This window comes from Oncorhynchus keta, chromosome 7 (genome assembly GCF_023373465.1).
Source record: "Oncorhynchus keta strain PuntledgeMale-10-30-2019 chromosome 7, Oket_V2, whole genome shotgun sequence".
Taxonomy (NCBI): Eukaryota; Metazoa; Chordata; class Actinopteri; order Salmoniformes; family Salmonidae; genus Oncorhynchus; species Oncorhynchus keta.
In genome coordinates, this window is record NC_068427.1 from 41,057,768 (window position 1) to 41,073,866 (window position 16,099).

Genomic DNA, 16,099 nt, shown 5'->3' on the forward strand with positions numbered 1-16,099 from the left:
ACAGCATGCCCTCTGATTTGACACACTGAACTCTGTCTGCAAAGTAATTGGTGAACCAGGCAAGGTAGTCATCCGAAAAACCGAGGCTGTTGAGTCTGCCGATAAGAATTTGATGATTGACAGAGTCGAAAGCCTTGGCGAGGTCGATGAAGACGGCTGCACAGTACTGTCTTTTATCGATGGCGGTTATGATATCATTTAGTACCTTGAGTGTGGCTGAGGTGCACCCGTGACCGGCTCGGAAACCAGATTGCACAGCGGAGAAGGTACGGTGGGATTCGAGATGGTCAGTGACCTGTTTGTTGACTTGGCTTTCGAAGACCTTAGATAGGCAGGGCAGGATGGATATAGGTCTATAGCAGTTTGGGTCCAGGGTGTCTCCTCCTTTGAAGAGGGGGATGACTGCGGCAGCTTTCAATCCTTGGGGATCTCAGACGATATGAAAGAGAGGTTGAACAGGCTGGTGATAGGGGTTGCGACAATGGCGGCAGATAGTTTCAGAAATAGCGTGTTAAATAACCTTTGCCAGCGATTACAGCAGTGAGTCTTTCTGGGTAAATCTCTAAGAGCTTTGCACACCTGGATTGTACAATAACAGCATTACACTGTGTATTCAGGACAAAGTTAATCTGCCACATTTCTTTGCAGTATTACTTTAGTGCCTTATTGCAAACAGGATGCATGTTTGCATATTTTTATTCTGTAAAGGCTTACTTCTTTTCACTCTATCCATTACAGTAGTATTGTGGAGTAACTACAATGTAGTTGATCCATCCTCAGTTCTCCTATCACAGCCATTAAACTCTGTTTTAAAGACACCATTGGCCTCAGTGTAATCCCTGAGTGGTTTCCTTCCTCTCTGGCAACATTTTTAGTGACTGGGTGATACACCATCCAAAGTGTAATTAATAACTTCACCATGCTCAAAAGGATATTCAATGTCAGTTTATTTATTTTTTGCTCATCTACCAATAGGTGCCCTTCTTTGCGAGGCATAGAAAACCCTTCCTGGTCAGATGTAGTTGCATCTGTGTTTGAAATGTACTGCTCAACTGAAGAACCTTACAGATAATTGTATGGGGTACAGAGATGAGGGACTCATAACAAATCACATTAAACACTGTTATTGCACACAGATTGAGTGCATGCAACTTATTATGTGACTAGTTAAGCAAATTTGTACTCATATTATACTCGTATTTGCCATAACTAAGGGGTTGAATATTTATTGACTCAAGACTAGGGCTGTGGCGGTCACGAAATTGTCAGCCGGTGATTGTCAAGCAAATAACTGTCGGTTTCATGGTAATTTACCGTTAATTAACATAAACACATTTAGCATCTCATGGCTTCCACACATACTTTTTAAAATGGCTTGTTTTGTTTTGATACTTACATTAACTTTGAAGGCTTGGACAGTGTTGTCCAAGAGAAGAATGTTGCAGCCAACCTCAGTGTGCTGCCTGTCGCGTGCCAGCTCTGATGCCCGGACATTGTAAGATCTGCCAGCTGGCAACTGGAAGCGTGTGGTCATTACGGTCCAACCAGGGTCTGCAACACAGAAAGGAATCTGAACGTAACAACCTGGCCAATGACAGATCTCTGATGATGTGTCAAATCTTTTCAAGTCAGTCTGGCAACGCTCATACAGAATAACGGTTCTGAAATGTATTCTTCTGGCAATTAAACATGTACAGGAGTTAAAAGGCCCATTTCAGTCCTAAACATGATTTCTCTGTGTTTTATATGTATTTCTACACTGAGGTGGGAATAACACAAGGCAGTAAATTAGTCAAAAGACTAATAAGAGAGAAAATGCCAAAACACTCTGCCAATAGCAGCTAGTGTTCAGGTTTCCCCTCCCAACTGGACACAAAATTCAAGCAATAAAAATAAGTCCTTTGCAAAGAAGCTATTTTTATTTTATTTTTTATTTTATCACTCCAGTGTTAATCTGCAATATTGTAATTATTCGCCTACCTCCTCATGCCTTTTGCACACATTGTATATAGACTCCCCTTTTTTTCTACTGTGTTATTGACTTGTTAATTGTTTACTCCATGTGTAACTCTGTGTTGTCTGTTCACACTGCTATGCTTTATCTTGGCCAGGTCGCAGTTGCAAATGAGAACTTGTTCTCAACTAGCCTACCTGGTTAAATAAAGGTGAAATCATTTTTTATTTTTTTTTAAATAAGCAAAGAGAAACGACAGTCCATCATTACTTTAAGACATGAAGGTCAGTCAATCCAGGAACACTTCCAACATTTCAAGAACTTTGAAAGTTTCTTCAAGTGCAGTCGCAAAAACTATCAAGTGCTATGATGAAACTGGCTTTCATGAGGACCGCCACAGGAAAGGAAGACCCAGAGTTACCTCTGCTGCAGAGGATAAGTTGATTTGAAGGCTGCAGCCCAAATAAATACCTCAAGTTCAAGTAACAGACATCTCAACATCAACTGTTCAGAGGAGACTGCGTGAATCAGGCCTTCATGGTAGAATTGCTGCAAAGAAACCACTACAAAAGGACACCAATAGAAAGAGACTTTCTTGGGACAAGAACACGAGCAATGGAAATTAGACCATTGGAAATCTGTCCTTATTGGTACCTACCGCCATGTCTTTGTGAGACGCAGAGTAGGTGAACAGATGATCTCCACATGTGTGGTTCCCACCGTGAAGCATGGAGGAGGTGGTGTGATGGTGCTTTGCTGGTGACATTGATTTGTTTAGAATTCAAGGCACAATAACCAGCATGGCTACCACAGCATCCTGCAGCGATACGCCATCCCATCTGGTTTGCGCTTAGTGGGACTATAATTTGTTTCTCAACAGGACAATGACCTAAAACACCTCCAGGCTGTGTAAGGGCTATTTCACCAAGAAGGAGAGTGATGGAGTGCTGCATCAGATGACCTGGCCTCCACAATCACCCGACCTCAATCCAATTGAGATGGTTTGGGATGAGTTGGACCGCAGAGTGAAGGAAAATCAGCCAACAAGTAAGTGCACAGCATATGTGGGAACTCTTTCAAGACTGTTGGAAAGCATTCCAGGTGAAGCAGGTTGAGAGAATGCCAAGAGTGTGCAAAGCTGTCATCAAGGCAAAGGGTGGCTATTTGACAAATCTCAAATATAGAATACATTTTGATTTGTTTCACACTTTTTTGGTTACTACATGATTCCATATGTGTTATTTTATAGTTTTGATGTCTTCACTACTATTCTACAATGTAGAAAATAGTAAAAAATAAAGGAAAACCCCTTGAATAAGTAGGTGTGTCCAAACTTTTGACTGGTACTGTATGTCCGCTTGTACTTGTTAATATTTATCTAGAATCCGCTAGTAATTTGCTAGCGTTTGTTAACATTATTTACATGTATTTTTATCTTTGGAAAGAAATAACGCCCTTTGTGTGCACTGCCGGTGACACGTATACCCCGGTACGGTACAGGAATGGTAATTACATCTGGATAACGGCCAAGCCTACAATACAGTACTATTGACATCAGCACTCAGCTAACAAACTTGTACATTCAGAAGGGGCAACAAGTGCTCCATCTGACAAGAATGAAAATTAAATGGGGAGTACAGACAAACCTACATGCTGACTGAGGAGAAGATAATTCCATGTTAACTCCCTGATTGAATATACACACACACACGTTGGTAAAGCAGTCTTCACAGCATCACCCCTCTAGGGATCGGCTACATTACCTAAGCTATGGAGGTCACGCCCCTTCAGTTTAAACCTGATGGATCCATATGGAAGGCTGTGCCTTTTTGAAGAGTTATCACAAAACATCACAGGCCTCACCAATGAAGAACGGCAGAAGATGGCCTGTGTGTGCAGATGTGCTGAGTTGAACAGAGACATAGCAGGGGACCCCAGGGACTAATTCCAGCGTGCTGTGCAGAGTCACAGCAGTACTTATTCCATGAACACACACAGCCTTCTACCCTGCTGTACTTAGTCATTCTGGTAATGTAAACTCTCACACAAAGAGGTACAAGTAAACCAACTCGCCCATATTAAGAGCACATTGTCCATTCGTCCTACTACTCTGAGGTGTCTTTAGCCTGTCATATGGAGGTTCTGAGAATTGTACACAAGTACACGAGAACAGCTACAGTACGTGGAAAGAGATTAGTGACTTAAGGCCTTGGGGATGACATATTACAGCTTACGAGTCACGCATATTGTATGGGATGAGCAGTATGTGATATGATACATATTGTATGGAAAGAGCAGTATGTGATATGATACATATTGTATGGGATGAGCAGTATGTGATATGATACATATTGTATGGGATGAGCAGTATGTGATATGATACATATTGTATGGAAAGAGCAGTATGTGATATGATACATATTGTATGGGATGAGCAGTATGTGATATGATACATATTGTATGGAAAGAGCAGTATGTGATATGATACATATTGTATGGGATGAGCAGTATGTGATATGATACATATTGTATGGGATGAGCAGTATGTGATATGATACATATTGTATGGGATGAGCAGTATGTGATATGATACATATTGTATGGAAAGAGCAGTATGTGATATGATACATATTGTATGGGATGAGCAGTATGTGATATGATACATATTGTATGGAAAGAGCAGTATGTGATATGATACATATTGTATGGGATGAGCAGTATGTGATATGATACATATTGTATGGGATGAGCAGTATGTGATATGATACATATTGTATGGAAAGAGCAGTATGTGATACATATGTACATAATAATATGGGCTCGGGTGGCAAAGGTCAAGTCATGCATCCTCCAAAACATGACCCGCCAAACCACGCTTTGTAACACCCACCCGGCTAACTCAGAAGTCAGCCGGGGCAATGTGTCGTTCACCTGACAAGCGGGGTCAGCCTGCAGGCGCCCTGCCCGCCACAAGGAGTCGCTAGATCGCAATGAGACAAGTAAAGCCCCCCCAGCCAAACCCTCCCCTAACCCAGAGGAGGCTGGGACAATTGTGCACCACCCTATGGGACTCCCGATCACAGCCAATTGTGATACAGCCCGGGATCAAACCCGGGTCTGTAGTGACACCTTTAGCACTGCAATGCAGTGTCTTAGACCGCTTCGCCACTCGGGAGGCCCAAATGGTTTAATTTATAAATCTAAAGCTGTGTGTGTGTGTACTATGATGCTGTTCACTGATGCTCAACATGTGAGGCGCCACAGCTGAGGCCTGTCTTCTCCCATCCCAATGAGAGGAGGACAAAGCAAAGCCCAGTGAGTTGGCGCTCTGTCAGGCAACAGGAGGCCGGCCGCTCAGGTCTCTGCTCCTCTCCTCACCTCTCCCTCCCAGCAGGGAGAACGCTCCAGAAGCATACTTCCATCCAAACACTGGGCCTGGGCTCCTGTGTGTGTAGCAGGTCTCTGCTCCTCTCCTCTCCTCTCCCTCCCAGCAGGGAGAACGCTCCAGAAGCATACTTCCATCCAAACACTGGGCCTGGGCTCCCGTGTGTGTAGCAGGCCTCTTGACCCCAGTGCTTCCTTCACCGGTAGGCTCCTCCAGTGCACTCGGCTTATTACAAACACAGACAGCCCAGCAGCCTTTCTGTCTCCCATCCTCCCCCCCTACGTACCAGTCCTTCCCCCTCACCCCTCTGCCTCTCTACTATCAACAAGATATTAGAAAAGCCCAGAAGAATCTCAGGAGATCTCTTTCCTGCTCCAGCAAGGTGCTGTAGTGCAGTTTATACTGGCCACAGAGAAACAGGTGATCAAATGCAGATTTAGAGATGAGTGTCTTCATCTTCATGTGAGCTGATAGGGAAAGACGGCTGGTGTGCGCTGCCAACAGAGCCCTGCATATATATTTTTTTCTAAGTGAAGTAGCTAGCTTTCACGAGGCACCTACTTGGCAAAGCACAGGGATCAGAAGCAGTGAGTCAATCATCAGACAGCAGCTACAGTAGAAAAGGAGGAGTCACTATGGGGAATCCCCACTGAGATTCACCCAGGTCGACAGCTAGCGTGTGACAACTCAGACACAACAATACAACTAAGAACAGAGAGGCTTGTTTAGGGAAACAAAAACAGGAGACGACGGTTCATAGCTCGATCAGTAGAAGAAAAAGCAACACTACAGGTTTTCTGTACTAGTATCTAGGACAGTACATATAAAATGGACAGAACACACAGAAGAGGGGAAAAAATAATGATTTTCTTTTTTTAAAGAGGGTTGTGGGTAGCTCAAATGACTCTGTACCGGTACCCCCCTGTATATTGCGCAACTATTGTCATTTACTGCTGCTCTTTAATTATTTGTTATTCTTATCTTTTACCTATTTTTAACCAACTGCATTGTTGGTTAAGTGCTTGTGGGTCAGCATTTCACTGTAAAGGTTGTATTTCACCTGTTGTATTCAGAGCATGTGACAAATAACATTTGATTTGATTCTGACCTACAGCTTTCTGCCCTTTTAAAGGTCCAATGATGCCATTTTTATCTCAAAATCAAATCATTTCTGGGTAGCAATGTAAGTACCTTAATGTGATTTGTTTTCAATTAAAAAGGCCAAAATAAAAATAGCTTCTTTGCAAAGGACAATTTTATTGCAAGAATTTTGTGTCCAGTTGGGAGGGGAAACCTGAACACTAGCTGCTATTGGCAGAGTGTTTTGGCATTTTCTCTCTTATTGGTCTTTTGACTAATTTACTGCCTTGTGTTATTCCCACCTCAGTGTAGAAATACATATAAAACACAGAGAATCCATGTTTAGGACTGAAATGGGCCTTTGAACTCCTGTACATGTTGAATTTCCAGAAGAATACATTTCAGAACCGTTATTCTGTATGAGCGTTGCCAGACTGACTTGAAAAGATTTGACACATCATCTCTACAGCCACCATGCCGTGTCTGTGGGGCAGCAATGCCGCCGTGTCTGTAGGGCAGCAATGCCTCAGTCTCTGTAAAGACACCCTCCATGTCCTAACTCTACCACAAACCTTCCTGGACGAGGCTGACACGCTCCATGTCCAAACTCTACCACAAACCTTCCTGGACGAGGCTGACACGCTCTTCCCCTGGACGAGGCTGACACGCTCTTCCCCTGGACGAGGCTGACACGCTCTTCCCCTGGACGAGGCTGACACGCTCTTCCCCTGGACGAGGCTGACACGCTCTTCCCCTGGACGAGGCTGACACGCTCTTCCCCTGGACGAGGCTGACACGCTCTTCCCCTGGACGAGGCTGACACGCTCTTCCCCTGGACGAGGCTGACACGCTCTTCCCTGGACGAGGCTGACACGCTCTTCCCCTGGACGAGGCTGACACGCTCTTCCCCTGGACGAGGCTGACACGCTCTTCCCCTGGACGAGGCTGACACGCTCTTCCCCTGGACGAGGCTGACGCGCTCTTCCTCTGGACGAGGCTGACGCGCTCTTCCCCTGGACGAGGCTGACGCGCTCTTCCCCTGGACGAGGCTGACACGCTCTTCACCTGGTCGAGGCTGACACGCTCTTCCCCTGGACGAGGCTGACACGCTCTTCCCCTGGACGAGGCTGACACGCTCTTCCCCTGGACGAGGCTGACACGCTCTTCACCTGGTCGAGGCTGACACGCTTCTTCTTCTCCCTGACGAGGCTGACACCTTCTTCAGGAGGCTGACACGCTCTTCCCTGGACGAGGCTGACACGCTCTTCCCCTGGACGAGGCTGACACGCTCTTCCCCTGGACGAGGCTGACACGCTCTTCCCCTGGACGAGGCTGACACGCTCTTCCCCTGGACGAGGCTGACACGCTCTTCCCCTGGACGAGGCTGACACGCTCTTCCCCTGGACGAGGCTGACACGCTCTTCCCCTGGCTGTAAATCCAATGAAGGATCACTGACTGATGTCTCTCACACAATGTCTGTCCAATACAAATGTTAGGCTTATTCTGTAGGCTGATGTAAGCACCATTCAACACCAGCTGCACCAAAAATTGGAGATCACAGTTATGCTTCATTTAATTTGAGCAAAGAGATGGGTTAGATAAAGACTGAGCATACAAGCTGAAGAATGACAACAAACTCCAAGTCGCAATTTGTTTCATGCTCATTGTTTTTGAGGACGTTCGCTGTTGCACTATTGACCTTGAACATTTTGAACCTCCATCATCACATATCATATTGAACGGAAACAAACAAATATCCCATTGGCGTCTACTGAAGACCTGTCTAAAATGTTTCATTAATCTATGAGAATAAGGTCAGTGAAGAGAGGATGACAGATCATAAAGCTACAATAAATAAATGTGTTATTTACAGCACTAGTCAAACTTTTAGACACCTACTCATTCAAGGGTCTTTCTTTATTTTCACTATTTTCCACATTGTAGAATAATAGTGACGACATCAAAACTATTAAATAACACACATGGAATCATGTAATAAACAAAAAAAAGTGTTAAACAAATCAAAATACATTTTAAATGTGAGATTCTTCAAATAGCCACCCTTTGCATTTTCTCCACCAACTTCATGAGGTAGTCACCTGGCATTTCAACTAACAGGTGTGCCTTGTTAAATTCATTTGTGGGATTTCTTTCTTTCTTAATGCATTTCAGCCAATCAGTTGTGTTGTGACAAGGTAAGGGTGGTATTCAGAAGAGAGCCCTATTTGGTAAAAGACCAAGTCCATATTGTGGCAAGAGCAACTCAATTAAGCAAAGAGAAATGACAATCAATCAGTACTTTAAGACATGATGGTCAGTCAATCCAACATTTCAAGAACTTGGAAAGTTTCTTCATGTGCAGTCTAAAAAACAATCAAGCAGTATGATGAAAATGTCTCTCATGAGGACTGCCACAGGAAAGGAAGACCCAGAGTTACCTCTGCTACAGAGGATAAGTTCATTAGAGTTACCAGACTCAGAAATCGCAGCCCAAATAAATATTTCAGAGTTCAAGTAACAGACACATCTCAACATCAACTGTTCAGAGGAGACTGTGTGAATCAGTCCTTCATGGTTGAATTGCTACAAAGAAACTACTACTAAAGGACACCAATAAGAAAAATATACTTGCTTGGGCCAAAAAAACACAAGCAATGGACATTAGACCTGGTAGAAATCTGTCCTTTGGTCGGATGATTTTTGGTTCCAACTGCCTTTGTGAGACACGCATGTGTGGTTCCCACCGCTGAAGCATGGAGGAGGCGGCGTGATGGTGCTTTGCTGGTGACACTGTCTGTGATTTATTTAGAATTCAAGGCTCACTTTACCAGCATGGCTACCACAGCATTCTGCAGCGATACGTCACCCCACCTGGTTTGCGCTTAGTGGGACTATCATTTGTTTTTCAACAAGACAATGACCAATGTGTTATTTCATAGTTTGATGTCTTCACTATTGTTCTACAATATCGAAAATATTACAAATAAAGAAAAACTCTTGAATGAGTAGGTATGTCCAAACTTTTGACTGGTATTGTAAATCAAAATCAAATCATATTGGGTCGCACACATTTAGCAGATGTTACTGCAGGTTTAGCGCAATGCTTGTGTTCCTAGCTCCAACAGTGCAGTAATATCTAACGCAAATCGAAAAAGTTAAATAATGCTATTCAGAAATATAGAAATATTAGCAATGTCAGCGCACGGACTATAAACACATAGGATAAAGTCATTATGAACAGTATATGGATAGAATATGTAGTTATATATATAATATGTAGGATAGAATGGTATATGTACAGCAATAGCTAAATATGATAGGCCTTGACTAGAATAGAGTACATACGAAGTGGGTAAAACAGTATGTGAAAATTAGTGACCAGTGTCCCATGATTATATATACTGAATAAATATGTAAAGGGATGGTCCCATGTTTCATGAGCTGAAATAAGAGATCCCAGATACACGGCAGGGTAGCCTAGTGGTTAGAGCGTTGGACTAGTAACCAAAAGGTTGCAAGTTCAAATCCCCCAGCTGACAAGGTACAAATCTATCGTCCCTGAACAGACAGTTAACCCACTGTTCCTAGGCCGTCATTGAAAATAAGAATTTGTTCTTAACCGACTTGACTAGTTAAATAAAAAGGTCAAATAAATACACAAAAGCCTTATATCTCAAACATTTTGGGAACACATTTTTTTTTGCATTCCTGTTCGTGTGCATTTCTCCTTTGCTAATATAATCCAGCCATCTGACAGGTGTGGCATATAAAGAAGCTGATTAAACAGTATGATCATTACACAGGTGCACCTTGTGCTGGGAACAATTAAAGGAGTCACTGCAGATCAGTGTTCATTGTTGTGCCATTCATCCTCCGCCATCACCTTATGCTTCACCATGATAACGCAAGGTCAGCCCCACGTCACAAGGACCTGTACACAATTCCTGGAACCTGAAAATGTCCCAGTTCTTCCATGGCCTGCATACTGACTAGACATTCCACCCATTTAGCATATTTGGGATGCTCTGGATTGATGTTTACGACAGCGTCTTCCAGTTTCGGACAATATCCAGCAACTTCGCATAGAAGAAGAGTGCGACAACATTCTCCAGACCATAGTCGACAGTCTGTTCAACTCCATGTGAAGGAGATGTATCGCGCTGCATAAGGCAAATGGTGGTCACACCGGATACTGACTGGTTTTCTGATCCACGCCCCTACCTTTTTTATGGTATCTGTGGCCAAAATGCATATCTGTATTCCCAGTCATGTGAAATCCATAGATTAGGGCCTAATGAACTTATTTCAATTGACTGATTTCCTTATATGAACTGTAACTCAGTAAAATCTTTGTTCGGGTCAGGGTACTGGGTGGAGGCCAGCTAGTGGTGACTACTTAACAGTCTGATGGCTCCCAGAGAGCAAGTACTATTTGTCCCAGACAGCCATCATCTCAGATCCTCAAAATAATATATACATTTCATACAATCCCATAAATAGCACTTTTTGAGTTGTGCTCTCCCATCTCTCTTCCATCCCCTCCTTTCCCCCCTCTCTTTTCCTGCTCCTACTGTGGGGAAATGTTTTGTGTGTATGCCCTTTTCTCTTTCAGCCTCCACTCTGCCTGTCACTCCCGAGCAAGACCATTATGCAAATTGCAATAATCAACTCCTTGGAGAAACCATTCATTCTCTCAAGGCCATTCATAGCTGAGTGGCCAGCGGCCCACAGGGGGTGGAGGCTGGGGGATAGTGTTTGGGGGGGGTGTTTACAACCGAGGGTTTCACACAAGAGAGAGTTTCAGTCCTTTCCTTGAACATCAAGTTTAACGTATGCTGAGCACACAAACAGTGCTCAAAAGGTCAGCTTGATGAGATGAGCAGAGCGGTGGTCATAGACCTGGTAAAGGAGTCAACGGAACAACAGATTGAATGTGCACCAACAAATCTGATCTAAAAAAAGGGGATGATGTATTGTAACAGGTCCACAATGTGGTTAATTAAGTCCGATGTGGATAAATGTGGATGTTTTAGCTGCATAACATTTAGAAGTTGTCCCTTTTCAGGTTTAGAAGTAGTGACTGCTAAATGCTAACTCCCGTTCGTATAAGATGGTTACCATAGCTAGCATACAGAAATGTGGTGGTATTCAACGTCATTTTGAACTGTAATGCAGTTTACTGGTAACGATGACATGAACATGTATTGGGGTTGACATTCATACAAGCATTACACTCTGATTTTTACCTCAACATAGTGTGAAATACACATTAACAATAGCCTAAATGTAGGGTAATTTAGCTCTTTGGCAATAAGGAGACTCGGTTTCTTTTCCCCATGAGTTTTCATGGTATTTCCATTCGTGATGCACCGATAACATTTTTGGCCGATACCGATATCCAATATTTATTACAAAAAAACCTAGACCGATAACCAATATTTTAGCTGTGTTTTAAGCATCCTAGTACAGTTAAATAGTTAACACACACATGGACGCAACGGTCTAAGGCACTGCATCTCAGTGTAAGAGGTGTCACTACAGTCCCTGGTTCGAATCCAGGCTGTATCACATTTGGCCTTGATGAAAACATAATCAAAACCTATTTCTTTCACTTACTTGCTGTGCTGTTTTGTTGTTCATTTGTTAAGGATTTCTATGGAATACCGTTTGGGTCTTTGCGTGTCAAAAAAAGTGCAAATAACACTATTTGATGTGTCAAATAATTCTATTTGACCAATCAGGACTGAATATGACTGCACGTCACATAATAATTTAACGAGTTCATATTTTTTGGTTGTAGTTATTACACATTGATTACACTATCACTTGCATTTCATTTGTCCCAACGATTCATCAATACGTATGCTATGATGCTTGTAAAGTTGTCGAGCACACCTACAGTGCTGGTCATTAAAAAAAAGCTAGCAAGCTCATGGATGCAAACAATGTTCTTCCTCAAAAACATAACAAAACTACATAATTTAGGTATCATTGAAAATAACCCTAATTTATAAGACAGTTCTTAGTTGATTAATGGTGGTCAGACCCATCTATGGGAAGCTTGCTACAATAGTGGACTTTGTGGTTAGCCTTCAAAATAAAACTATAGCATAATTCCACTATTTGTATTAATTTGATCTTTATTTAACTAGGCAAGTCAAATGTTTTACCTTGTCAGCTCGGGGATTGGATCTTGCTACCTTTCGGTTACTAGTCCAATGCTCTAACCACTAGGCTACCTGTCGCCCCAATGACATACATTTTTATTTATTTTTTTAAAGGCAAACTGCAAATTCCACTATTGTGCCTAATCCTTATTGTGGCTAGCTTCACAACACATAACCAGGTCCGGTCGAGCCTCACTAGCCAGATGAAGCTTGCTGGCTTCTTATAACGTTAGCTTTGGGCAACAGGGTTAAGTAGCTGGCTAGCTATTTATTTTCATGAACTGAAGTTCAATTTCAATAGGTGAACAACAAGCGACAACCTAGCTAATACTTACTCACAAGGATTCTTAAATCATTGCTAAGAATAATGAAAATGACTGCAGTTTCAACTAGTCATTGTTTTCAGGCTGGTTGTATTGGCGCTAGCTAGGTACCAAGCTAAAGCTAGCTACCCTAGAAGTTGCCGTCGAGCAAATGATGCTTTATTACCAACGCAGTATTGTAAACATTGTTTGTGGCCAGTGTTTGCAGACTCTTTTGTTCAGCTTTGACAGTGCTATTGTATCTTTTTTGACATGCAAAAGACCTAAATGGTGTTCAATGGTATGTTTGTCGTGAAGCTAATAGCAGTGACGCCATTACTGCGTAACTCCGGTAGGGCAACATCTGAAAAGTAGCGTACTTGGTAGTGTGCCCTGGTGCTCGACCAGTCAGTGAAAGCCAACATCACCCACGACAGAGAACGGTTGATTGACAAGGGCAATGAATTCCATTATCTTGGTTTTAATGGATTTTGCCTTCGAGTTCTCGCTGAAATTGTCTTACCCTTTCAAATGACTGCTCGATCCACACAGCAGACATTGTGGGCTAGGTTAAGAATGCTGTGTTGCAAGTGTAGCTCAAAATTGTACTTGGCATCATTATGTCATACCTAATATAGGTATGCACGGTAACTTTGACAACGGTTTTTAACATCGGGCCAATACCGATGTTGGAAATTTTAGCTAATAATCGTCCGATTCCGATATGTTCACCAATATATTGTGCATCTCTAATTTCCATTGTTTTGGTCGAATTCGATTGACCTCTTTACAGCATCTATAGGGTTGGGCTGACGTTAAGTATTATGATGTCTGTGCCCCCAGAAGGCCTGTGTCCTCATGAGGTCATGAGGTCATGACATGACGACTCTCGGCTCTGTTGCGACATATAAACTGGTACAAATATAACCCTAGGCTACAGCCTAATAATACAGCATATTGGTCAAATCAAAATACATTACGATTCAGTCATTAAAACCATCCTAAAGCGATGCACGTTCAACATTTGATCAGTCATCCAGTACAATGCTGAGAGGAGGAAATGGTTACACAACATCATTCAAGAGGCTCGGATTGAAAACAAGAGACCCTCTCTTTCCCATTGCACTAGACTCATTACTTTCAGAAAAATAAACATACATTTGATTAAAGCAGCACATTCTCCAGATTTTCTTCTGCTTACGTTAGCAGGTTTAAATGTTAGGGGGCCGTGTTCTGATCACGCAGCAAATTTCTTCCCGCATCCACCTTGACCTTGCACCTTCCCGTGGGGCAGCTGTCGCGGAGGGGAAGCCAGGTGTGTCATGGAGGGGGCCCCCTGCTGCTCCTGCGACCCACTTATGGCCAACGATAGAGACAACTAAAGGCATCATACCTGCCCTGATGGGCAACTAATGGCCGGGCAGATTAGAGTCGGCTACCTCCATAGGGGAATCAACATGCAGGATGAGGCAGGGGGAACCAGCTATGGAGTTCCATGGAGATTGATAGGCTGTAAGTGAATCAGCCTCTGTTCATTAGAAGAGATGTAGAAAATGCCCCAGAGCTGCTCAAGCTCAGGCTGCTGGAGATTGCTAATAGTCTGGGAGGAAGTTAGCCCTTGTGAATTCTTTACGACTAGTTTCCGATGCATCTCATAGACTTGGACACAAAAACTTCCTCTGTGGGCTCTGTGTGACTTCCAAGTTTTAAAATGGAGAGGATCCTGGCGCAGTGTGGGTAGAGTGAATTATAGACACACACAAGTGACCCTCTGTTCTTCAGGCTGTGTTGCTAAGAACACTGTCACGGCATGTGTCAGTCCTAACTCACAACCATAGACATTGACTTGTCTTGTAATGGTATTGGTCAGATAGAAAAGCGTGAGAAAGTTTGGAAAAGGCTCTTGGAATTTGGACAGGAACTGATCAGCAACTGCTGTCAGTCAGTTTGATACATATCAGTCAGTTGTGACATGTGCCCATTTCTTAGCATCACACTAGAGTGGTCAGACGTGGTGGAGATTCTGGAGAAGGGAAACTCCAATTATATAAGAAAACTGACGTTTGAATTGTGCCTAATCCTCTTCAGACAAGGGCTTTATCGTCACATCCAGATATGACCATTAGCTTTTAATTTCAGATGAACAACACTCTGCTCAGTCCTCCTGCTAATCATGCTCTGACCCATGGAGAGGGAAGAAGAGTGGAAATTAAAAATGGCGTCAGTGTGGAAACCCCTCCCTCTCTCTCGGTCTCTGAAAGAGGAAACGAGGAGTCATCTGAGAAACCACATAGGCCTACTTTATCTGTTTCCATTCTATCTGGCATGAGCCTTTTTCTGCCTCGTTTTAACATTTAAACTCTTAAACGGAGTTCACACACACACACAAAGCTGCTTATAGAAGGCATGAAAATTCATTGCCAGTTGTGTAAATAATCACCTTGGAGAGGTTTAGTGCCATTGACGAGGGTGTCACACTGAAAACACTGTGTTGAACTATCTTTGTGGGTACCAGAAGTCCTCACAAGGATAGTAAAACAAGGTGGATATTTTGCCGGTTCCCACAAGGAAAAACAATAGTTTAGGTTTAGGGTTATAATTAAGGTTAGGAGTTACGGTTAGATTTAGGGTTAGTGAAAATAGGATTTTGGATGGTAATTCATTATTTGATCCTCACATAAGGACAGCAATACAAAACACTCTGTGTGTGTGTGTGTGTGTGTGTGTGTGTGTGTGTGTGTGTGTGTGTGTGTGCGTGTGTGCGTGTGTGTGTGTGTGTTCACGTCTGGTGTGGGTGTGTGTGTGTTCACGTCTGGTCTGAGAATGTGACCTAATAGGCCCAGCAGCACATTTATCTGATGAGTGTTTCTACTGATGTATAATGTAGCTCCCACTAGGTTTCCCTGCCGTTGAGCTACTCTAACATTTCCCCTCTGAATGATGTACGAGATAAGATTCATCTGAACATTTTCTCAAACCAACAACTTCCTCCTCAAACACAAATTGTGACAGATTGGTTATTTTTAAGGGATATTTATACATGCAATTGTAGAACTGGAATTCTCATGAAGGAAGCTTCCACTTTTTTTTAACCACTTCTCAGAAATCAGTCTGTCACATTCATCTCACACGAAATGCAGAGGCAGAGAGGGGAGAAACGTGTGACGTAATCAATTTGAGGGGGGGGTACTGGCCTACACACTACACCTC

General features: G+C 43.0%; 1 protein-coding gene across 4 annotated transcripts in view; it reads right to left on the bottom strand.

Moving 5' to 3' along the window:
• The window catches only part of LOC118386432 (tyrosine-protein phosphatase non-receptor type 4-like), a 134,365-nt gene that overhangs the window by 102,654 nt on the left and 15,612 nt on the right, over window positions 1–16,099 (bottom strand). For 3 of the 4 annotated variants that reach the window (XR_008139960.1, XM_052522888.1, XM_052522886.1), the window contains exon 2: window positions 1,397–1,551. Coding sequence is in view for 3 of the 4 variants with exons in the window: in XM_052522888.1 (XP_052378848.1) it covers window positions 1,397–1,534 (138 nt within the window). In the remaining variant the exon portion in view is untranslated. Of the gene's footprint in view, window positions 1–1,396; window positions 1,552–7,039; window positions 7,262–16,099 lie in introns of those variants that run through there. The other variant, XM_052522887.1, reaches the window with a different exon arrangement.